Consider the following 23,271-nt stretch of genomic DNA (forward strand, 5'->3'; position numbering starts at 1 on the left):
ACTTGAAGACTTGAAGGTGGGAAAGAAAAACAACCCGTGTATAGGTTTTTTGTTTTTTTAGAATAAGAAAAATTATAAAAATGCCCTGGTTGAAAAAAATAATAATAATAAAAATTGGGGAACCCATATGGGTAATGGGAAACCCCGCCCCCGTTTGCCCATTCCTAGCCGTGACTAGGAGTGGGACGGTCTTTTCCACAAGACCTGTATCAATGATGCCTTGATCTCTAGTAAACATGTTCGTATAGTGTTGCACAATGTAACTGGCAATGGAGTCATGATCATGCAAAGTAGCTCTCCCATCATAAAGAGAAGTGATGGATTTATTTGATCAGCGGACCCCCTCACCAAGTTATGAACAAATGTATTGCTATCATCGTCTTTGAGCCATCTCACACGAGACTTAATTATCTCAAAGCAGTTTATGTTGCAATGAAAGCTTTGCCTAAAAGAGTGCTTGCGCAGCATCCTGGTTAAACCTATCCTCCGAAGGCCCTAGAGTAGAGATTTTAGCATGTACACCATGAAGAAGGCAGCTTTAGGTCTGACCAAGAAGGCACAAGAGAGAGGCCATCGAGAAAACCCCATGGACAGATTGCCTGGGGTTCGCCCATGGTAGATGTGAGCTGCGGAGAGACTGTAGCCATGATAAACCCTAGATCAGAACTAGGCTGCTATTTTTGCAAGCGCATGTCCCAACTTGCATAACGTACAGAGAATTGAAACAAACTCTGCCAAGAGGCCTTGTAGAGAGAGAGAGAGAGAGAGAGAGAGAGAGAGAGAGGAAGTAGCAAGATACATCTGACTAAAATGTCGACTTTTTCTCTCTGTTGGGGTTTCTCTTTGGCTGAGAAACTGATCGAGAACAGTTTCGTAATAGCGGCAGGGGAAGTTGGGGGCGGAGATGCACTCCATGATCCCTACTTTTATCCGTGTGACCGACTGTTAGCTCTGCAACGTCCTATGGCGATCACATCATTTGTAGCAGCGATCTTAGGAGTGTGGAGGCTCAAGGAACGGGTTTTGATTCGTGAAGAGATGGCAGGAGTCTTTGTGTTTCAGTTCAAGACACAGGAGGAGAAGGATCACGTCCTTCACGGTGGTCCTTGGTTCTTCAGCGGTTCCATGCTTGTTCTGGCCGACTATGACGGTATTGGATCAGTGGAGGATTTCTCCCTTTAATCCTTGGAACTCTGGGTAGCCGTGACCGGACTCCGGGTTGCTATGATCAACGAGCGATCTCTAACTCTAATCGGGAATGATCTGGGGGCCTTGGTAAAGGTCGATACGGTGGCGTTGAAGTGGAAGGATCCGGTCCAAAGGATCCATCGGATCCGGGTTGTCAATGATGTGCGTCTGAGGATTTGGGCTCGACGTACGTACTGCTGCTTGCCAGAACTTTCTGTTTTGCTAGAGTTCAGGTACGAGAAATGTCATGGTATATGCCTAGAGTGTGGTTGGTTTGGACATGGCGGTGGTGCCTGTGATAAGGGGCTGTTGTCGTTGTCGCTGGTGCCGGATGTCGAGGCATTGCAACTGGATCCGAGTTTGGGTTCACAGGCCTCAGAGACTGTGATGGTATCTCCTAGAATAGAGGCGGTGAATGATCGGCCGGAGATAAAGGCTAGGCCGGAGGTAGGACAGGCGGTTGCTGAAAGGCTACTGGGCTAGGGTTGATTGGGATACATGGTGGGCTTGGTAAGGCTACTGGGCCCAACTCTGGAGGGGGGCTCGTTTCTGAGTCAATTCGGTTGATGGAGAAGGACACGGATGGGCTAGCTTCTATGTCGAACATTGGGCCTGATGCTGCAATCCCAGGAGTTTTAGGGGTGCACAAATGGTGCCATGAAGAATGGCGTATGGAGAAGAGGCAGAAACCTAGCTTGGCGATAATACCTAGTGAGTTCCATCTTGGAGATCTTGTGGAGGTTCCAGTTACTGTTGGTACAACTCTGAAGAAAAAGGGTCGGCCAAAGGGTTATCAGAACAAGCCTAAGTTTCCAGATGGAGCGTTGGAAGGCAAAAAGAGCAACCTGAAGCCAAGATTGTTGGATGCTGCAGAGCCTGAGACAGATGCTAACTCCGACCCCAAGGGGACGAATAAGGTACATGTTTAGGGTTTCAACACAACAAGACATTCTGGACTCGAGTCTTTGAAGCAGGGGTAATTTCTATATGCTTTCCTAAGACGTTTCTAGTTGATATCTGTACCACAATTGAGTGTTTGGCATATTAGACTAGATGAATATTTTTCCTTAGAGAGCGAAGTTATTTTATTAGATTAAGCTTGTTGTTCAGCGTACGTCCCTTTGGATTCTAATGAGTTTAGTTATAGCTTAGATAGGTTATCTGGTTTGTCCCGGAATTTCTTATGTAAGTTCTATTAGACTCTGGCTTGTTTTTGTCACAGAGTGGTTATTAATAAAATCAACTCTATTAAAAAAAAAGAAAAAGATACATCTGGCTATGAAAAAACCCTAGTCATCCGTCGCAGATTTTGAAAAAGCTTACAACCGATATGTTCAAAACCCTGATGTAAAATCTTGACCAAATTGTTGAAACCCAAAAACTAACCCGATTTTGCTAAGTCACACGTCAATATTGGCTGAGAATGATGGACGATTTATAAGAAATTCACCTTGCGTTGGATTTCACCTTTTGCACATATTTCGATTATTATTATTTTTTTGAATAAACGCATATTTTGATTATAACTGTACATGTTATTAGGAGGCAAGCTAGCTAGCCCTAGATCATCAGGGTTTTAGTTAATCAATTGTTTTTGCGATGTCACTGTAACTGTATCATTTGAAGCTATTGTAGTATAGTTCATTGACAATCCATTATTATTATTATTATTTTTTATTTTTTATTTTTTATTATCATGAAAAGTTTAGGTTAGAGCAGCCTCTGCTCAATAAGGCTCCTTTGAACAACCACCAAGGTTCGTGATGTAAGAGTCCAACTTCTAATCCAGCAGCTGACAACATGTAAATTATGTAAAACCATATACATGCTCACAATCATATGCATACAAGCTTGACAATAATCAAATAAGAATCAAGCCTTACCTTTAGCAATTACTGGCATGGATTTCATCTCTACAACTGCACAACGACGATCACTAGAATATAGCATTCTGTTGCTTACCAACCTTGCTTCTCAATGGACAGAACTAATGCAATAATCGTGGTGGCAACATGGACCAATTCATCTTATTTATATAGGTGACTTAACCCTCAAGAAGCTTCCCATTAAAGCAATCCATATTGGTTTAGGTTTCCTAGTTAGATTCTTAATGTAACACTTCATTGTAGTCTTTCTTACCGACCAAGAACTGGATTACTTACCTTAATGAATTGATACACTCTTTCATTAAGTTACAAGTAGTCAAGTATTGATTTGAGTTTGTGTCCATGTTAAACTAGATTTGACATTTAGCTAATTATCAATATACTTAATATTAATGTGTGACAAATTCATATTTGATTCTAACAGATTATGGGAGTGGATAGACCCAGCTCGTCCTAAGGCTTGAAAAGCCCGCCGCAGCCATCCACTGTGATGGCCGCTTTTGGACAAGTGATATGCTCGTTAAAAAGATAAATTTGAATGAGAGTTGAGTACTGTTTATTTTAGTTAGAGAAGCTCCTGCTTCTCTCTTACCCAGGCTCTCCCCTCTCTGCAACAACCTTTCTTCCCCAAATTTTCCTCACCCATGTGGTGATTCCTCATCCTTTGTGGTGATTCCTCATCCTCTGTGGTGATTCCTCACCCAAGTGGTGTTTTGATTTCCTTGTTTTCCTCTTCTTTTGCATCTGATTTTGTCCTCACTGTTTCAAATCTGCTTTTAGATCTTAGATCTGAATCTCTAAGATTTATTCTCAGTTTTGTTCTCATGGTCATTCTCAGTTTTTGTTCTGCCTTTGCTCCTCAAGATGTCCAAACCGTGAACAGATCTCCTTCTTCTTGTCTACCTTGCTCTGCCATGGAAGAGTTCCACCTCCTCTGCAACCACCTCTTCAGATCTCAGCTCTCTTTGCTAAGATCTATCTTGGTTTGGTTGTTGTTATCCTTTTATGCGAGATCTTCTCGTAATCGGTCAATTGGAGAATGTACGGAGGCTCTGTCCTCCTCACCTCTGCCGACCACCCTTGGTTACCATCCCTTGCTCATGACTTCCGTCGGAGCTCCGGAGTCGAATCTGCTATGGTGGCTGCAAGTTAGAGATGAAGAAGAAGCTTTGATTAAGATTTGGGTTTTTTGGACTGCTTTGGCCTTTTTGTTTTCTGCTGTTTTCTTTCTTGTATGTTGATTTCTATGGTCTTGCTTGTTCTGGCAGATGACCATGTGGATCATGCTTTGCAGACTTCGTCTGTCTTGTACTGTTGTTTGGCTTTGAGCCTTGTTAATTGATGCTAGCTTTTAACCAAAAAAAAAAAAAAAATATGCTCGTTAGCATATTGGTGGACATGTACATATAGGTCCATCGTGTATTCCCTGATAATGACTGTACAAGTGTTAACCCGGTTACGTACTAATAGGAACTTTTTGAAATTATTGGGGCTCAAACTTGAGTGGGAATTCCATTAAGTACGGACCTTGCCAATCCTGCCAACCCCCGACGATCATCCATTGTGTTATCACAAGAGATAAAATACAAACCATTATTTGGTGAATATATGCTGAGATAAGAACTGTTGAGGGTAAGTTTCTTAATATCGAAACTGAAGGTTTAGAATAGTTACCTATTCCTAGCCAACAGTGCAATTGTGATATACTGCGTAGGTCTTAACTTTGCAGTATGTATATATTAAGGGTTAGGGTTGCATGCAGATCCAAAATATCAGGATCAATTCCGAATGTGAACTGTGGATTTGATATTTTGTGAACTGTGACTTATCTCCCCGAGACAACCACAATAAACCAAGTTTCATGAAGGAAAAAAAAAAAAAACCACAATAAGCCAAGTGCTTTGGCACCTAAACGTTTCCAAATGCTCTTGAGAAGAATTTCGTGCAGTACTTTAACCAAAGAACGATGAAACCAATGAACCCATTTGTATATATTTATCTGATTAGACTCATATACATCTGTCCTCATTAGCTAGTAGCCTCCTTAACAAATTGATTGGCAATAGCTAGCCTCCTTCTTGTTGGCTGATTCATCAACATTGTACTTAGTTTTCTTGTAGTTACAGACTTTGTGCAGTTGTAGCTTCGATCTTATCAAAGCCACTACATTGTCATTGTATACACTTAAAGCAACTAAGAAACTCATCCCACTTCATTTGCCTAGAGTTCCTAGACACATCATACTAGTTCTACTACTCTTCTTCTTCTGCCTCTGTCTCTCGAAAATGCAGAGGCGATTCCGGCAAGTCTTCACCGCTCTAAAAGAGCACAGCTCCGTGAGCTACGCCAAGATCGCCACGGTTGGAGGGTTCTGCAACGTGGAGTTCATCATCATAAAAGCAACAGCTCCGGATGACTTACCGTTGCCGGAAAAGTACATTCAAGAGCTCTTGAAAATCTTCTCCATCTCTCCATCCACCCTGAGTGACTTCTCACTCAGCTTCTCTCGCCGCTTCGGCAAGACTCGATGCTGGAGAGTTGCACTCAAGTGCTTGATCCTCCTCCACCGTCTGCTCCGTGCAGTGCCCGACGACAGTGAGTTTAGGAGTGAGCTCCTTTGGACACGTTCCATTGGCTTGCTGTCCCTCAACGACTGTCGCTTCCGTGACGATTCCTCCTCGGCTTCAGCAGACTACACAGCCTTTGTGAGATCCTATGCTCAGCTCCTTGACGAAGCTCTTCATTGCTTTTGCTTGGATAACGAGGCACCCGAAGAACCACAAAAACAATATCAAGAGGAAGGAGAAGAAGGAGAAGGAGAAGATGAACAAGAGGAAGAAGATGATGAACCGCAATTTCAGAGCTTATCAACCAAAATGGAAGAAATTAGTCGAATGCTTGAAATGTTGCCGCAGCTACAAAGCCTAACTGATCGAGTCATGGACTGCCGGCCAACTGGGCCGGCAGCTAAAAGCTTCTTGGTCCAAATGGCCATGAAACTTCTCATTCGAGACAGCTTTGTGTTTTACACAATCTTTAGGAGGGAAATTGTTATGGTTCTTGATAGCCTCTTTCAGATGCCTTATCGGAACTGCATATCAGCTTTTGAGATTTACAAGAAGGCAGCAGTGCAAGCAAATGACCTTTGTGAATTCTACGACTGGTGTAAGGCAATGGGATTGTGTGGTGCATATGAGTATCCATTTATCGATCGAATCCCACATATTCAAATCCATGCTCTAGAGAACTTCCTCCATGGAATGTGGCAGTTGACAGATCAGTCCTCTTCCACGCCGACCTCATCGTCATCCTCTTCTTTGGTGGAGTGCTCTAGTGAAACTGTAACGGAGGACGACAGCATTCTTGTTAGTACAAAATGGGAGAAGCCATTGATTCAGTTCGGTGGGGATCACGAGAACGAAAAGGCCTTAATTCTGTTTGGGAAAGATGCGGAGGAGAAGATGTTGATTCAGTTTGAAGAAGTGGAGGAGAGCTGGGAGAGCATTCTGGAAGCTTCCATCAATGTCTCACCTTCTTATCAACAAAACAATATGTTGTGCTTGTACAATCCGAACGTCGTTAATCCTTTCTATCACCATGGATTTGTTACAACCAACAACGCCATTCCTTCCTTAATCTAGCTTAGCTGAACAGTGCAAGGAGTATCAATCTCATATTCATGGCATGGCATGGAAAATTTAAGGAATAAATTAGCCACTGAGGGCTACAATTTAATTAGATCATGTTAGGAATTAATTACATTGAAATATTATTTACTTCATTTTTTCCTAGTGTTGTATAGGCCCTCATTAATTACTTTTTGTGTGATGATTCAGGAGGAAAATGATCCAAACAGAGTTCATAGGGTGCCTTAAAAGTTCTGCATATTCAATCAATATGATCTTCAACTTTCTTTCTTTGGTATTATCAATTTAACTTTGTTTTCAATGCAACTACTTGGTAGAACTCATGATCCAAGGCAAGACTTGCTGTGATTTGTCGGTTTGCGTAAATCATATATTTAGGCCTAGATGAAAGAATGAAATACTACTACTTTTTAAATCTTCTGTAGCTTTCTACTTTCCTATTTGTTAAATGTAGTTGATGTTTGTTAAGTGCTCTTTCATTCGCCTCAGTCGACTATGATGGGAAAACAGAATAGAGAATTGAAAGGGATGCCGCCAGCCGGGTTGCACAAAGTCTTGAGAATGTGGAGCACCTTCCATTGACTTCAATATTTCTACTTACAATCTAGACAGCTATTATTCAAATTAAGTTCAGACCTACATCCAATCAAGTCCAATCCGACCTCTAGTCTTGAAGGTGGTTTTTTTCCCCCTATTTCCGACTTATATCCCTCAGTTTGAAGTGTCTTTCACGCTAGTGTGGGAATGTGGAAAATTGCACGAGATAAATTTTACCCTTCAATTGCAAATGAAAGATAACATCCAGCTAGATGTGCCTATCTTCTTTTTTGTAAAGAAAGGAAAACAAAAGAGAACTACATCTTAAACCTAAATGAAGAGCATTAGCAACGAAAGTAATTCCAAACTACAACATCGACTTCATGTTCATATTTGCAATGGCATCAACTAAACAATTAATTAGCTCTTCTAAAAGACACGTCTCTCACAATAAATTTGACATGCTAATAGACTTGTGTATCACCACTGACGCCATTGATCCAACATAATTTAGAATCACCTTTGACTTGATTTTTCAAAACCTTTTTATGAGAAGATGTAGCCGACAAGAATGAAAACAACTTATGCATTTGTGATCCAACGGGCAATGGATTTTCGTATGGCCGCCTAATTGATGGTATGGAAAATTTGGGAGCCATACCAGTGATTAGTGATACCACCATATCCGCTTGCTATATATAAGACAATATTCTCTAAAAATATGTGGTCTTGGAAACTTGGTACTGTTCGTCCCTCAAATCAGCAAGACTTCATCTATTTATATTCGCAGTGTCATCTTTTTTAATTCTGTTCTGCTAGTACTATACTAGTGGCAACTAGGGCTTCTGCTCTCTTTGTCCTCTTGCTTCATTTTGCCCAGCCAACAAGGCACTGCGTGGCACCCCGTAAGCTTTACGCCACACATAAATATGGATATTCATTATTCATCCAAGAACAGATCGAGGGGCCTCCCGCCATTCCTCTCTGCTCAGCCAGGTTCCAAGTCAACAGAAGACTTGAGAAGTCAAGCCCAGACTAGTCATTCAAACCCGGGTTGGCCGTCATTAAAAATCACCACCCAACAATGCGATCGTATCAGCCTCACCTTCCCGAGTTAATATACAAAACCAAATCTGCCTACCATCTCCAGATTCTACTCAATCCCCAAAACCATGTCTACCTTCTTCCTCTTCCTCCTCCTCTTCATCTTCACCATCTCAAACCCGCCACCCTCCTTCGCCGAACAAACCCTCTCCTTCTCCGTCTCCAACTCTCCATGGACCCCACAAAGCAATCTCACCCTCCTCTCCCCCAACTCCCACTTCGCCGCCGGCTTCCGCCCCCTCCCTTCTTCCCCAAACCTCTTCAACTTCTCCATCTGGTTCCGCAGCACCTCCGCCCCAAACGTTGTCTGGTCCACCAACCCCCCGCTGGGCCCCTCCGCTACTCTCTCCATCACCTCCACCGGAGCCCTCCACCTCTCCAACTCTTCCTCCGGTCAAAACCTCTTGCCAGGAAACACCTCCGCCGCTCGAAACACCACCCAACTCAAGCTCCGAAACGACGGTAACTTATTCTACGGTGCTTGGGACAGCTTCGCCTTCCCGACCGACACCGTATTACCAAACCAATCCATGGAAGGAAACATCACGCTCGTCTCCAAAAACGGCAAGTTCCGGTTCACCAACTCGACCAAGCTCGTCTTCAACCTCACCGAACAGTACCAGGACCTGACCGACGCCTTCAAGAACCTCGACTTCGACGGCAAGATGACGCAGGCAAACGGCAAGTCGTTCATCGTCTCCGACTTCGGGCTCAACCGCTCACGCAGACTCACCCTCGACAACGACGGCAACCTCCGCATTTACAGCTTCGATCCGAGTATCGCGGACTGGACAGTTGTCTGGCAATCCGGCTACGAGCTCTGTCAGGTGCACGGCACGTGCGGACCCAACGCCATTTGCGTCAGCGACGGTACTAGCTCTAGTTATGACTGCGTCTGCCCGCCTGGGTTTCAACCAGCACCGGGAGCCATTGAAGACCAAGGATGTCAGAGGAAAATCCCTCTTTCCAAAAATACCAAATTTCTAAAGCTTGATTACGTCAACTTTACCGGCGGGTCAAACCAGACGAATTGGCCCGCAACTAACTTCAGCATATGCGAGTCAAGATGTCTGAGAAGAGCTAACTGTGAGGGATTCATGTTCAAATACGACGGCAAAGGCTACTGTGTGCTGCAGCTGGATCGGTTGCTGTACGGGTACTGGTCGCCGGGAACCGAAACCGCTATGTTTCTCCGGGTGGACGGAGCCGAAAAGGATCAGACCAATTTCACAGGCATGACGGAGCTGCTGGAGACGACGTGTCCGGTGCAGATTAGCCTCCCTCTGCCGCCGCAAGAGTCGAACGCTACCACCAGGAACATAATTATTATATGCACTCTGTTTGCTGCTGAGTTGATTTCTGGGGTGCTGTTCTTCTGGGCTTTTATCAAGAAGTACATAAAGTACAGAGACATGGCTCGGACGCTTGGGCTTGAGTTTCTTCCGGCCGGCGGGCCCAAGCGGTTTTCGTACGCCGAGCTGAAAGCAGCCACCAAAGACTTCTCGAATCTGATCGGGAAAGGTGGGTTTGGGGATGTTTACAAAGGAGAGCTGACGGATCAGAGGGTGGTGGCGGTCAAGTGTTTGAAACACGTGGCCGGCGGCGACGCCGAGTTTTGGGCGGAGGTGACAATCATTGCACGGATGCACCACCTCAATTTGGTCAGGTTGTGGGGCTTCTGCGCGGAGAAAGGTCAGAGAATACTAGTCTATGAGTATGTTCCTAATGGGTCCCTAGACAAGTACCTTTTCCAACCGGGTCGGGTTTTGTCAACGGATCAGGACTCGGAAAATGTAGCCCCGGTGGCAGATGCAGAGAAACCGATTCTTGATTGGGGAATAAGGTACCGAATTGCGCTGGGCGTGGCGAGATCAATTGCTTATTTGCACGAGGAGTGTCTCGAATGGGTTTTGCATTGTGATATTAAGCCGGAAAATATACTTCTCGGCGACGACTTTTGCCCGAAAATATCGGACTTCGGGTTGGCCAAGCTGAAGAAGAAGGAGGACATGGTGAGCATATCGCGGATGCAGGGGACCCGCGGGTACATGGCGCCCGAGTGGGTCAAGATGGACCCGATCACGCCCAAGGCTGACGTGTACAGCTTCGGAATGGTGTTGTTGGAGCTTGTGAGTGGGGTCCGGAATAACGAGATTCAAGGGTCGATGATAGAGAGCGAGGATTGGTATTTTCCGAGGTGGGCGTTTGATAAGGTGTTTAAGGAGATGAACGTGGAGGACATTCTTGACCGCCGGATCATGCATTGCTACGATAGCAGGGCGCATTTTGATACGGTGAACCGAATGGTGAAGACGGCGATGTGGTGCCTTCAGGACCGGCCGGAGATGAGGCCGTCGATGGGGAAGGTGGCTAAGATGTTGGAAGGGACGGTGGATATCACGGAACCTAAAAAGCCCACTATATTTTTCCTTACCGACGACTAGAATGTCTATTACTATAATAATGTGAATTTTTTTTTTTTTGGATAATAGAAAAAAACAAGGCTGCAAAGTAGCACCCCTAATACAATAACGATGTGCTCTTTGGTGGCGGCCCGTCATATTTTTCTGTTTTACACACGACTTTTGTTAATAGGCGTGTGTTATCTTGTACTTTTGGCATTGGACTAATGCCCTCCCAATCCAAAATATGTTGGGCTGCCAATCAAGGAATAAAACTACTTTAAAGTCCAATAATGGCCGAAGATAGACACTATGGACTTATGGTCACATATTCAGTATGGAAATATTAAAATGTAGAAGAAGAAGAAGCTATATTTGTAGAAGTGTAAGTACATAATCCCAAATTATTGTGGATGAAGAAACTCTAGAAATGAAGAAACAATATGAAAAGATTAACACAGTATATATTATAAGATAATGATTAACAATCCAATGTAAGATTGACACAAATAACATTGATGGTCTTTGTTCTTTTATTTACACATAAAATCGAGGTGAATTGAAACTTATAAAGAAATCATATAAATTAGGTCGCGTATACAAGAAAATTATTTAGAAATGAACTTGATTCTTCTAACACATAATTAAACTAACCTAGGCTTCACCTCATAAACAATTTTCTTTCACTCAACACTCATCACCCATTTTTGATTTGTAGAAGCATATAGAAAATTGATTTCCATTGAAACATTGGATTTATGGTCCAATCCAATAATAATATAATATTGGTCATAATTAAATGGATCACAAATCACTTGGGAACAACAAGGCCCAAAATTAATTAACCAATAGCTGAATAGCATATACCATGCGACGCGTCGTTTGATTGTATAGTATAGTGTTGCAGTGTCAAAGGGGCCAGAAGAGAGGACTATTGACAAAACCAATCAAAGAAGAAAACCAGTGTCATTCGTTCTTTCATTCATTCGTTCATTCTTTTCCTTCACTCAAATTCACGATATGAATCTCCGATTCCGGCAAAGCTAGGCGAAGCCTTTAAGCTCCGAACAAGTGTCATGGCGGCGTTAAGATCGGGCGGCCGGAAGCTCTCGTTCGAGATTCTGAGCAGGAACAGCTCCCCCGAAGAAGAAGAAGCCGGACTCTTCTACCGATCCAACTCAGATCCAATCCGATCGAGCCACGACGCCACCGACGATCACAAGCCGGCCGCCGCGCGAAGAAAACGCAAGAAGAAGAAGAGGACCGTCGCGAACTGCTCCATACCGGAGAGCCCGACCGCCGCGGAGGACGACGCCGTTAAGAACGACGTGACTAACGGATTGGAATTCAATTATAGCCAGACGGTGCTGTGCTCCGTCACGACGGAGGTCGTCAGCGACCCGGAGTTTCAGAATAATTTTGGCGCGCCCGAATTGAGGCAGAGGACTGTCAATGCCGGCGCCGGAGGAGGAGTTGTGGGCGAAACGACGCCTTCCGGTGCTTTAGAAGGTGAGGCCAATGCAAAGGAGGAGAGTGGCGTCGAGGCCGCGGCGGCTCCGGTGGCCAAGCTGAACGGCAGTGTGGTTCCGAAATTGCAGAGCGCCAAGTCGTTAGATTGGCAACGGGTCATGGCCGAAGATCCGAATTGTGAGTCTTCTTACTCATGCAATGTGTGCATTTTCAATTTCGATTCATAACAATTCATCAATTTTTTTTAATTTTTTTTTGGGGGTCAGATATGTTTTCAGTGGACAAGTCTCCACTGAAGTACTTCATGGAAGAAATGTCTAATGGGAATTCATTAAGGAGCACAACAACCCTTGGAAATGAGAAAGAAAGAGAGAGGGTTTATGATACTATCTTTCGCTTACCTTGGAGATGTGAATTGGTAATCTCAGCAGCTATGACCCCATTTGAAATTTAAAGTGTGTATGAAGCTTTGATTTCAGAGTGTGATCAATGACTAAAGTTTTGTTGCAGCTGATAGATGTTGGCTTTTTCGTGTGTCTTGATTCGTTTCTCTCGCTGTTGACTATCATGCCAACAAGAATTTTGATGACCCTTTGGAGGCTTGTGCAAACAAGGTTAGTTTTCTTGCTTTAGTGTTTTGATCAAAATTGGGTGCTTTCCAGCTCAAACCACCGTCATGAATTCAGTTGTCACTCTGCTCTTGGGCCTTTTTTGTCGTTAAATGACAACAATTGTGAAATTTTACAACAAAACCTAACCATACTTGTGGCAGGCAGTTTAAGAGGCCATCTGCAGCAGAGCTGTCTGATTTTGGGTGTTTTACGATAATGGCTTGTGGTGTCATTCTTTTGGAGCAAACAGGTTAGGAGGAACTTAAAAAATGTGCTCTTTCCAAAAATAGTTGTGTTCAATATTCATGTAGCATCTAACTAAAGCCAGTTTGCCGGAATTATTAGAATGTGATCCCAATTCCCATCAATTAGAACACGAGTTGGATCACTGTACTAACTGGTCTTTTCATCTATTCATTGGCTTGTTTCAGATATCAGCTTAATATATCACATGATTCGTGGTCAAGGAACAATCAAATTGTATGTGGTGTACAATGTCTTGGAGGTAATTAAGATTTTGAACCTATGATCTAATTTATGTTATACCCTTGTTGAATTCTTTTTCCTCTTCAGAAATATATAAATATGTATACTTGACCCTTTTAGAAGGCAGAAGGCCTGAGGCAGAAGTAAAATATAACTCAAATATTCATTTTGAAGCATTGCTGTTGGCACCAGTGTCTATAAACAGTTACTTTTTCTATACTTTGCAATTCAGACTTAAAAAGAGGAAAATAGATGAAGAAACAAAACTTTATCAAAAACAATTTTTACACCGACTAGTGAAAGGTTATTATCATAATCAAGTGTCAAAAGTCTGGCTTATTGTAATATTACTCATTCATGTTAGAATGGTTCACTTATGATGAACAGACAATGGGTGGATGCTCTAGTATCAGTCCATCAGTTTGATATGTTGTGATTGCACTACTTTGTTACAGTGTTTTAGCTGACACTCATGTTACTGATTCTTGCCCCTCCATACAGATATTTGACAAACTATGTCAAAGTTTTAATGGAGATGTATTGCAAACTCTATTTAACTCGGCAGACGGACTTGCTAGCTGTCCAACAGAAAACATGAGATTCTGGATTTGGAGATTTACTTGTGACCAAGCTTTAGCCGTGACTGCCTCAAATATCCTTCCTTTGAAAATTTATGATTTTTGTTCTATTATTTTTCCTTCAATGTCATTGGGATCCTTGACTCTACGTACTTATTCATTCGTTTATCCTCTTAGCTCAGGCGATTACTTTGTCAACCTGCATTGTTGCTCACAATAATGCCTTGTTTGCTTTGCTGGTGTCCAATAACTTTGCCGAGATAAAAAGCAACGTGTTCAAGCGATATAGTAAGGAAAACATTCATAGCCTGGTATACTTTGGTGAGTTTGCTTCTTATTATTGGCTTATAGCCTCTATATCAATTAAACTAGATGTGGTTCTGTGTCCTATGAATTAAATTAGATTAGTCTTATAGTCTTTTCAGATGGTCTTAAATCCTCTTTTATTTTATTTTATTTTTTGCTTGTGACCAGATTCAGTGGAGAGATTCCACATTTCTGCATTTATTATATTCATCCTAGCTCAAAACATTCTGGAGGCTGAGGGTCCCTGGTTTGAAAGTTTTCTTTTTGTAAGTTTCTCCAAACACTTATGTTGGAAGTTATTCTTTTAGAAAGAAAAAATTATTCTATCACAGGAAACATTTGATGGGAAACTGTTTTAACATTTGGGTACTGCAGAACGCTGGTGTGGTTTTCGTCTGTGAAATGATTATTGATATCGTAAAGCACTCGTTCATTGCTAAGTTCAATGACATAAAGCCCATTGCATACTCTGAGTTTCTTGAAGACCTATGTAAGCAGGTACTGTTTTGTTCAAAGTGTGGATAGCTTTCTAATATTATCTCTTGAGTTTAGATCAGTTCAGCAAAATTTAGTATGTCTAGATAATAAACCAATGAGTGCAGAGGAATAGGGCATGAACTTGTACTGACATAGAGTTGATTAGTCTGCAGTGTGACACTGCAGTAGTATATGCTTCATCCAGGTGTAGTTTGGATGTAAACTGACTTACCTTGAAAGCTAGAACAGTCCAAGTTTTGTACGCCAAGGAAGTACAAATGATTTGGCTATTAATGTCCAATAAATGTCTTCTCGTTTTTATATTTGATTATAGTAGGTTCTTGTGCTTCACAAATAAGTTTCATGGTTGATTTTAGATATGCATCCTTCTTGGTAGGAATGTGGGGGTTGAGGATAAGGTTTGATGTGGTTTGGATTTGGGTGGCTTTATGATCAATACAAAAATTTCAGTTAAGTATAGATACTTTCCACATCTTTGGGGCTACCCAATCTCTGTCTGGGTGGAAGTACTTTAGGTCCACAGCACTTCCATTGATAGCAAATACACATGCATATGTCCATGCATGCACATATATGCGTCTTGACTCTTGAGAATGTTTTGTTGCTGTGCAGTGAACCATATATAAACATATTGATGAAGATCATTACTACATAGTACCTCAAGTACTATCTTCCCTTTGGATATTTGTGTTTTAAAAAACTGACCCTTTGTTTTCTTGTCCTTAGACTTTAAATATACAACCAGAGACTGCAAAGAAAAATCTCACATTTATTCCCCTAGCACCGGCCTGTGTGGTAAGCTACTTGTATTACTTTTCTTCACTTTGATTTCATTGCTTCAAGACATTGCTAACTTTATATGGTTGGTAACATCTATCTGTATATCTGTATTGATAAGGCAGAACATTGTTACTCATAGAACAAAACGGGGCTTATGAGTCAATGTGGCCTTTGCCTTGCATTTAAAAATCAACACACAATTATTCAACTTGGAAATGCTATATTTCATGTAAAAAGTTCTCTACTTGCTGACAAGATCCCATGCTCGGATCTGATATAAGATTTTAGCTGTGCTGAAAATTAGGAAGGCAATCACTGTATGCAATATATCTTGATGAGAATTGTGAACAAGCTCCTGAAATGGAGTTTTCTTGAACTGTTGTGACTATTAATTGTTAGTATTTATACAATCAATCTTATCGGTATTGTCCTCTTCGTTTTAGGTCATCCGAGTGCTTACTCCAGTATATGCCGCGCACCTTCCATGCAGTCCCTTACCATGGAAACTCTTTTGGATTCTTGTCCTCTTTGCAATGAACTATGTTATGCTGACAAGCCTCAAGGTGTTGATAGGCATGGGCCTCCAGAAACATGCCAGTTGGTACGTTAATAGGTGCAGAAAGAGGAAACATCATCTACATTATGATTAATTTCAAAGAAGGGAAGCACATTTCTTTTACACATACCAGGTTCAGCTTTGCTCGCAGCCGAAGAATTCTGCTCAAGGAACCTCAACCAACAAGTTGAAAATTGAGGTGCTGAAATTATGAGTTAGACCAACAGAGGGGTGCCGTGCATAGATAGCGTTTAGGACAGCATAAGCTAGAGAAACGCATTTTCTAGTATCTCATTTTGGCTAAAACATGATGTGGTCTTATAGTTTAATTATCCAATTTTGATACAAAAAGGGTTACCTGATAATTCAGAACTCCAATGTGTATAACAAATGTAGTTTCATTATGCTTCCATTTATATAACGATCAACCATCATTAAGAAAATAAGAAACAAGGATGTCACGGTTACATGGTTGAATGGGGAGATTCTGGGCTAGTTAGGCTGCGCGGACCGATTGGGCCTAGATACTGGAAAATCTATTCCTGACTTAAACAAGATGGTTACGGTTTGTACATAATTCGGCTAAAAACACGACATAGCAGAATCGATTCGGTCAGAAACCAGAAACTAACCTTATTCTTTACCAGTTTTTTCTCTTATGTCTTTGTTTATTTTTTACCTCCCATTTTTTTAGTGGGACTATTACTACAAATAATTTTTTTTTTAATTTTCTCTTTTTTTAAAGGAAAGAACAACAAATTATTTTTTCCGCTAACGAGCAACATTTCTCTTGGGCACGTAAATGAAATGTGGGAACCTCGCTCATTGGATGTAAAAATGAAATGAGATTCGATTTGTACACGTTTTGTGCAAAGCATTCTAAGCCTTGCTAAAGAACCCATGCGCACATGGATTTTGATTGAAAATTGGACTATCGAACCTTTCCCGTGCTAAAGAAATTGTTGTGCACCCGATTGATTCAATTTTGTGTACTTCAAAGTAAGTGAATTGCACATTGTTTTTTGTCCTCTGTTGGTTTGAGTAATTCAGAAGATAATATAAAGATTTGTCCATTTCATGACAGATATACATGGGTCACGTGACTTTCCGTCATCCTGAGTTGAATTGAGGCTCGTTGATTTAGTTTATATTTGTATTTATCTCTTCCTGTAATCTTATCTATTAAGTTTAACTTATCAAATTCAGATACTGGAGTTTTCATCAGACAAGTAACATGTATTGTCGGAATAAATTTAACAGCATTAAAAGAAATTACCAATAAAATTCCAAATTTCATTTCTACTTTTTGAAAAATGTTTAGGCCACATAAGTCAAGTTCTGTCAAAGACAGATTCTTTCCTCGAAGATTATAGTGTACCAATGTTGAATATTGACCGACATTCCATGAACCAAGATTTTCTCTCAATTAAGCATTTGATTTTTGGATTTTTTCGATAAACCAGATTACACCAAAAACTTAAAAAAAAAAAAAAAAAAAAACTTTAAATGTAATTATAACCAAGTCAGAGAACACTTATTAATAATTTAATAGCCACAACATAAAAGGAAAAAAAAAATTAATAGACAAAAACAAAAAAAACAGCTCCGAAAATCCCGCTTATTTCGGCGGGAAAAGGAGGATCGCCACTAACCTTTATGCAAAATTAGGGTTTTGCGGGACTGGGCCCCACAGCAAGAAAATCCCACCCACCTAGATATTTTATTAATATATTGTCTGCAATAGTTAGCTAAATCTCCAGAGCCGTCCGATTACGTTTGAGTTTAATCGGACGGTGACGAAGCATTAAGCTTCCCGCGGATAGTTTTGATATATTTATTTTTTCAATAATAATTAAGCGAGGAATTGGAGACAGCTCTTTGGGAATAATTGGGTTTCCCATAGTATACAACTTTAGTGACTCTCATCCTTTTTCACTTTGCTCACAACCCTTCTGGACTTTTCTGCAAATTCTTCTCCTTTTCTCTGTTATTGTATCAGCTACTGTAATTGTAATCCCAGGAAACCCAGTTCATTAGTGGATTAAACAATGGTAATTTGGATGTTGTTCAATCTTGGTAGTGTTTTTGATTGGATGAGGTTTCATTGGATTCTGTGCACTAGTCTTTGGTTTGTGGTTTAATGTAGAAATGATGAAATTTGTGATCTTTGATTGTGGGTCTTGTGTGTTTATTTGAATGGTTATGGTTTTGAGTTGGGAGGCCAAGATATTGAAATTTGGAAGTGAATTGATGAATTGGTAAGAATAGGAATGTCTCAAGATTGTGTGCTAGGTGTTTTTGATATTGACTGTGTTGAGTTTCATTGGATTCTGTGCATGAATTTTACTGTGAAGTGATAAATTTGTGATCTTTGATTGTGGGTTTTTGTGTTTGAAGGCCTGACAATCAAAATTGAATCTTGAATGATGATGAAGTTTTGATGAATTTAGTAGTGCTGTAATGTTCTTTGGGTTGGTTGTGTACTTTTGTAGGTAGGCTGTGAACTTTCTGAAAAGACAAAGAAAACAGATTGGCTTAATACCCTTTTGCACAGCAAGTTCTTTGGTTCCTGTGGTGTTCATCAAGATCTTCGCAAAAACGAGAAGAATGTGTTTTGCATTGACTGTAGTCTCCGGCTCTGTAGGCACTGTATGAAAGCTCATTGTCTCCATACAAAGCTTCAAATCTGCAAATATGTATATCATGATGTACTTCGCCTTCAAGAAATTCAGAAGCATGTTGATTGTGCTAGAATTCAGGTTCTCTTTCCTACTCTCTATCTTCAATAATGCACCTCTTACCAAGTTTGTGATTAGCAGCATGCTAGATGAAAATGCGTCTGGTTTGTTGTAAGTTGTGTCTGTTTTGTTGTTTCCAATCAAAAACTATTGTTATTAATCTCATCTATCAATGTCAACTATTGTTACTAATCTCTTCTATCAATGTCATTGGCTTAATTAGACTATATGATTTTTTGATCTGGCTGTTTGATGAAGTTTGCTCACTCTTTTCTCTTATCATAGCATCAATCACGGATATGCTTGCATAATTTTGAGTTCTTAAATCAATTCAAGGTTTTGTGATTGTAAACCTTGTAATTTGAAATCTTACATTAGAGCCCTTCTATTTTCAGTAGTTGATGAAGTTTTTGGACTAGGGAAGCATAGTTTCATGATTCAATTAATAATACAAGTCAAAAGGAACAAAAAGTCACAACATTATGAATCATATGGTATAAATCCAGAAGCTCATCTTGAATGCACTTCAGTTTGTCAGCATCATAAATTCATCAACTCTGTTTCTCTTATGGTGTTGGTCATGTTCGTAGCTGCGATCCTAGTATAGTTGCTTGATCACATGGTTATGTTTATCACATGGACCATTTTCTAGCTTTGTTTCTTTCTTAGGTTTAGTTCCTCCTGATATTACATCCTACAACGGAATTGAGTGTTCTTATCTCAAATAATGACAACTAGCTGTTTACAGACATATAAAATCAATGGTGACAAAGCTGTGCATCTAAATCCTCGTCCAATGTCCAAGGATGCCAAACCATCAACAAAAGCAAAGTTTGGTTCTGCTTGTGATGTTTGTGGTAGATATCTACAAGACATGCCAAATCGCTTCTGCTCCATTGCTTGTAAGGTAATTAAAATAAATCCCAAATTTTAAACTCAATCCTTTACTTCTTGTTCATCAATCTCAGTGATCACTCAAGTGATTAAACTTTTTCAGGCCTCTGTAGAATCAGTGAAGCCTAAACACCAAAGTCACGAATTCATCGCCTTTGGAATTCCAGAATGTGGTGGCTATTCACCTCAAGGGAATAACAATTCGGAAACATATATGAGTGAAATGGAATCCTCTATCTCGTCTGAGGAGATGAATGCTTGGGTAAGTTCAGCACTGAAGCCAAGGAGGCATTTGCACAAGAGGAAAGGCATCCCGCACAGGTCTCCTTTATGTTGATCCCCAAATGAGATCCATGATATTGTCTTTGCCTGCCCTTTGAATTCTTGGTTTATATCCAACAATTAAAACCATAAAACCACAGCTACTGTATCATCTAAGTTCCCACATTTTCTCATATAAGTGTTTGAAGTTGTACAGCACAAGATATTACTCTCTTCTTTCTTGTGCAAATGCCTGAATGTTGATAGTGTATGATTCTTTTGATTTTCTCATGGTTAAAATATAACCTTTACAAATTTAGATTTGAATACTTAAAAATTGAAAGGTCCAGCTCCGGAGCACTATAAAACTTTCAGTTAATGCTTGATAATCTTTACATTGAGGTTCATATTCTTGATAGGAATGTATATCAGCATTTTATGTTTCTTTGTTGTTGGCCGCCGAAGATTGATAGGTTTAAATTATGGTGATGGCCCTCATGTTCCTCATGGCCCTCTTTACTTTAAATTATGGGAGCAATCTTTTGTTTATGTAATCCTATGGATGTAGCAGGCTGAAATATGTCATGCTGTGACAGAGTGATTGCTATATTGTATACATGATGCACATGGATGACCAACTTTTGCTCTTTTATATTTGTTTGGGATGGTCAGTACTCATAACCATAGGCTAATAGATTTGCGGCTTCTTGATGTGAAAAGTAGTTGATGCCCTCGAGGATTTGCTTTTGCATCAACATTTTATAGGTTAAAAATCTAGGATTTTGAGTTGGTTTACACAGGTCCCTTCAGGGAGGAGATGTCCTCTTTTTCAATGTAATGATCGTATCTGTTTACTCTTATTCTTGGTGTCCATGCAAGAATTATTCGGGTAAAAGATCTGTGAAAAAGTGTTTGAACATTGTACAGATAATTAAATAATTTTTTATTTTATTATCCTTTTAATATGATTGATTCATCGTAAGAAGATAAGTTGAACGTTAGATGGTAATATTTCTTTTGAATAATCTAAAAATACTGAATGAGAAAAAAAAAAAAAAATTGTTGGAGTTGCTGAATTGAAAATCGAGTTGGCCACTTAAAAGCCCAAAATCAACAATCAAAACGCGATTAGCGAATTTACCGCTGAGGGAAAATGAAAACATAAATCCAGAAAATCAAGATCAACGAGAACAAAGAAAATACTGCAATTGAAAGAAGTGCATTGCCTTTCAAAGAAAATATCACTGCCATTTATTCTCAAATCTCAATCCAAATGTCGGTGAGTTTTCTCATTAAAGGACATGTATATACTTCTTAAAATTCTTTGTGTTAGATCGATTGGTATTCAATAATAGACATAACTTTGATTGATTGATAATCTGTTTGATCATGATGTTGGAGCCGACGTACATCTTTGGCTTTGTTGTTTGGAAATTAATGTTACGTCCAATATAAATCAGGCTTTGATATATCTTCAATTATCGAAGACGTTGCATTGCATTTCTGTGTCCTTTTCCTTTTGATTTTAGGAGTAAAGATCTAAAATGCATTTACTATTGTTAATCTGGAGGTTTTGCTTCAATTTCAAGTAATCAATCGAAAAGATTCGGTGCAGGCTCCAGTGGACAATGTAAATCAGGGGATCGGAGAAGCTCCCCAGTCAGCTGCCACACCCAACAGCACAATTGATGTTTCAGATGTGAGAAAATTACATCTTTTTTGTTTAGAGTGTTGATCATGGTCTTTGTTCTAACTTCTAAAATGAACAAGAACATTAAAGTATATGCATATATGTTCTCTGCTAGCCTTGGTTTAAGTATGCATATCACTCAACTCCATTTGTTTTTACAGGTGAAGACGATTAAAGTTGGCAACATTTCACGAATTGTTAACGACAGAGATATCAGAGAATTCTTTTCATTTTCTGGAGAAATTAGATATGTTGAAATGCAAAGGTGAACATTGTTTGATCACGTGGCGGCACTGTAACTAGATTTCAGTCATTCTCACATTTGTTTGGTAATTTTTTTTGTTAGAGAAACCGAAAACACCCAACTTTCTTATGTCACCTTTAATGATGCACAAGGTGCAGATACAGCGATTCTTCTATCGGTATGTTTAACTTTGACAATGCTGATCAAGTTGTTCATTTTCTGCTTGGAATCTCACTGCAGTAAAACGTAATCAGGTCTACTGCAGTAGATTGTTGCCGAATTGTTAACTTTTACTACTAAGTGTCGTGTCTAATATCAATTCAGGGAGCCACCATAGGTAATCTGCCTGTCACTATTGCACCTGCTAAGGAATACCAGCTGCCACCGGAAGCTCTCATCCCATCAAGCTCGGTATATATTGAGCAATGCATACGATTACATTACATAAAGTACATACATACACAAATAGTTGTACTTATCTTTCGACCTTTCAATCTTGTGATGTTTCCACACATGAATCGATTTCTTGTTGTTTATGGTCTTGAGTTGAAAATAGATATTGTTTCTTACTAGATATTGTGTATTCCACTTTGTAGTTGAAAAAGCCAGCAGTAACTAGTTCTGCTCTAGAGAAGGCAGAAGATGTGGTCAGCACTATGGCTGCCAAGGGTTACATCTTGGGAAAGGATGCCCTTAGCAAGGCAAAAGCATTCGACGAGCAACATAACTTGACGTCCAAGGCATCAGCCACGGTTGGTACCATTGATCAGAGGATCGGTCTGATGGAGAAAATAAGCATGGGAAGAGCTGTTGTCAATGAAAAGGTGAAACAGATGGATGAACGGTTCTTGGTCTCTGAAAAGACCAAATCTGTCTTTGCTGTTGCTGAGCAGACGGCAAGCAGTGCAGGATCTGCTATAATGAGCAACCCTTACGTAATTAGTGGAGCTTCGTGGGTTTCGAATGCACTGAGTGTATTTGCAAAGGCAGCTGAGGATGTGACCACGAAAACCAAGGAGAAGGTTGTTAGGGCCGAGGAGGAGAAACAGGAGACCATGATCAGGCAGAGGACAGCGATCATCAATGACTTTGCACAGAACCATCTTGATGAACCGTCTGGAAATGAGCTTCCGGTAGTTCAAACAAAATCTGCTGATGACACAGGGCCTGGACTTGTATAACTCAATTCAATTTTTTGGTCTTGTTCTTTTGATTTTTGATTTAAATTTCTTCAAAGACGAATGAACTATGTTCAATTTGCTGTATCATATCATTTTCTGTGTGACATACAAGGGATTATATGCTATAAATTGCCTGTTATACAAACACAGCTGTTGTTAAAGCATAAATACAACCACGAGTCATACGTATGGTTTTAGTCGCAGTTAAATACCT

The 23,271-nt window shown here is 40.4% G+C and overlaps 5 protein-coding genes across 6 annotated transcripts; all 5 read left to right on the plus strand.

The window, feature by feature from the left end:
- The first annotated feature begins 5,359 nt into the window (after positions 1-5,359).
- Positions 5,360-6,715, plus strand: LOC112200628 (probable clathrin assembly protein At4g32285). Its single transcript, XM_024341651.2, has one exon. The coding sequence runs from the start codon at positions 5,360-5,362 to the stop codon at positions 6,713-6,715; it is 1,356 nt and encodes a 451-aa protein (XP_024197419.1).
- Positions 6,716-8,108: 1,393 nt separating this feature from the next.
- On the plus strand, positions 8,109-11,072 carry LOC112197167 (G-type lectin S-receptor-like serine/threonine-protein kinase At1g34300). The gene has a single exon (XM_024337745.2). It carries the CDS (start codon positions 8,431-8,433, stop codon positions 10,804-10,806), a length of 2,376 nt encoding a protein of 791 aa, XP_024193513.1. The 5' UTR covers positions 8,109-8,430; the 3' UTR covers positions 10,807-11,072.
- A 598-nt stretch (positions 11,073-11,670) lies between these two features.
- LOC112199989 (protein POLLEN DEFECTIVE IN GUIDANCE 1) lies at positions 11,671-16,458 on the plus strand. Its single transcript, XM_024340986.2, has 11 exons — positions 11,671-12,411; positions 12,501-12,652; positions 12,745-12,848; positions 13,007-13,095; positions 13,277-13,350; positions 13,833-13,983; positions 14,063-14,230; positions 14,384-14,481; positions 14,591-14,713; positions 15,440-15,508; positions 15,937-16,458. The coding sequence occupies exons 1-11, from the start codon at positions 11,841-11,843 to the stop codon at positions 16,141-16,143; spliced, it is 1,806 nt and encodes a 601-aa protein (XP_024196754.1). The 5' UTR covers positions 11,671-11,840; the 3' UTR covers positions 16,144-16,458.
- Positions 16,459-17,907: 1,449 nt separating this feature from the next.
- Positions 17,908-20,161, plus strand: LOC112198825 (protein RGF1 INDUCIBLE TRANSCRIPTION FACTOR 1). The gene is made up of 4 exons (XM_024339929.2): positions 17,908-18,100; positions 18,542-18,808; positions 19,536-19,694; positions 19,785-20,161. Exons 1-4 carry the CDS (start codon positions 18,098-18,100, stop codon positions 20,016-20,018), a joined length of 663 nt encoding a protein of 220 aa, XP_024195697.1. The 5' UTR covers positions 17,908-18,097; the 3' UTR covers positions 20,019-20,161.
- An 839-nt stretch (positions 20,162-21,000) lies between these two features.
- Positions 21,001-23,233, plus strand: LOC112201093 (binding partner of ACD11 1). Of its 2 annotated transcripts, none has more exons than XM_040517496.1 (6): positions 21,001-21,221; positions 21,513-21,641; positions 21,794-21,897; positions 21,979-22,054; positions 22,201-22,287; positions 22,473-23,233. In XM_040517496.1, exons 1-6 carry the CDS (start codon positions 21,216-21,218, stop codon positions 23,055-23,057), a joined length of 987 nt encoding a protein of 328 aa, XP_040373430.1. In that variant the 5' UTR covers positions 21,001-21,215; the 3' UTR covers positions 23,058-23,233. The 2 variants fall into 2 exon arrangements, with proteins under 2 accessions (XP_040373430.1, XP_024197879.1); XM_024342111.2 differs by having other exon boundaries at positions 21,005-21,221; positions 21,558-21,641; positions 22,473-23,218.
- The last annotated feature ends 38 nt before the right edge of the window (positions 23,234-23,271 follow it).

The sequence above is a fragment of the Rosa chinensis genome, chromosome 4 (genome assembly GCF_002994745.2).
Source record: "Rosa chinensis cultivar Old Blush chromosome 4, RchiOBHm-V2, whole genome shotgun sequence".
NCBI classification, from domain to species: domain Eukaryota; kingdom Viridiplantae; phylum Streptophyta; class Magnoliopsida; order Rosales; family Rosaceae; genus Rosa; species Rosa chinensis.

Coding starts and splice junctions, on each gene's coding strand:
- LOC112199989 (XM_024340986.2), top strand. CDS start 11,841: ATGGCGGCGTTAAGATCGGGCGGCCGGAAGCTCTCGTTCGAGATTCTG. Junction 12,653..12,744: donor TACCTTGGAGATGTGAATTG/GTAATCTCAGCA, acceptor GTTTTGTTGCAG/CTGATAGATGTTGGCTTTTT. Junction 13,351..13,832: donor TGGTGTACAATGTCTTGGAG/GTAATTAAGATT, acceptor CCCTCCATACAG/ATATTTGACAAACTATGTCA.
- LOC112198825 (XM_024339929.2), top strand. Junction 18,809..19,535: donor TTGATTGTGCTAGAATTCAG/GTTCTCTTTCCT, acceptor AGCTGTTTACAG/ACATATAAAATCAATGGTGA. Junction 19,695..19,784: donor TCTGCTCCATTGCTTGTAAG/GTAATTAAAATA, acceptor AAACTTTTTCAG/GCCTCTGTAGAATCAGTGAA.
- LOC112201093 (XM_040517496.1), top strand. Junction 21,642..21,793: donor GCACAATTGATGTTTCAGAT/GTGAGAAAATTA, acceptor TTGTTTTTACAG/GTGAAGACGATTAAAGTTGG. Junction 22,055..22,200: donor ATACAGCGATTCTTCTATCG/GTATGTTTAACT, acceptor ATATCAATTCAG/GGAGCCACCATAGGTAATCT.
- LOC112197167 (XM_024337745.2), top strand. CDS start 8,431: ATGTCTACCTTCTTCCTCTTCCTCCTCCTCTTCATCTTCACCATCTCA.
- LOC112200628 (XM_024341651.2), top strand. CDS start 5,360: ATGCAGAGGCGATTCCGGCAAGTCTTCACCGCTCTAAAAGAGCACAGC.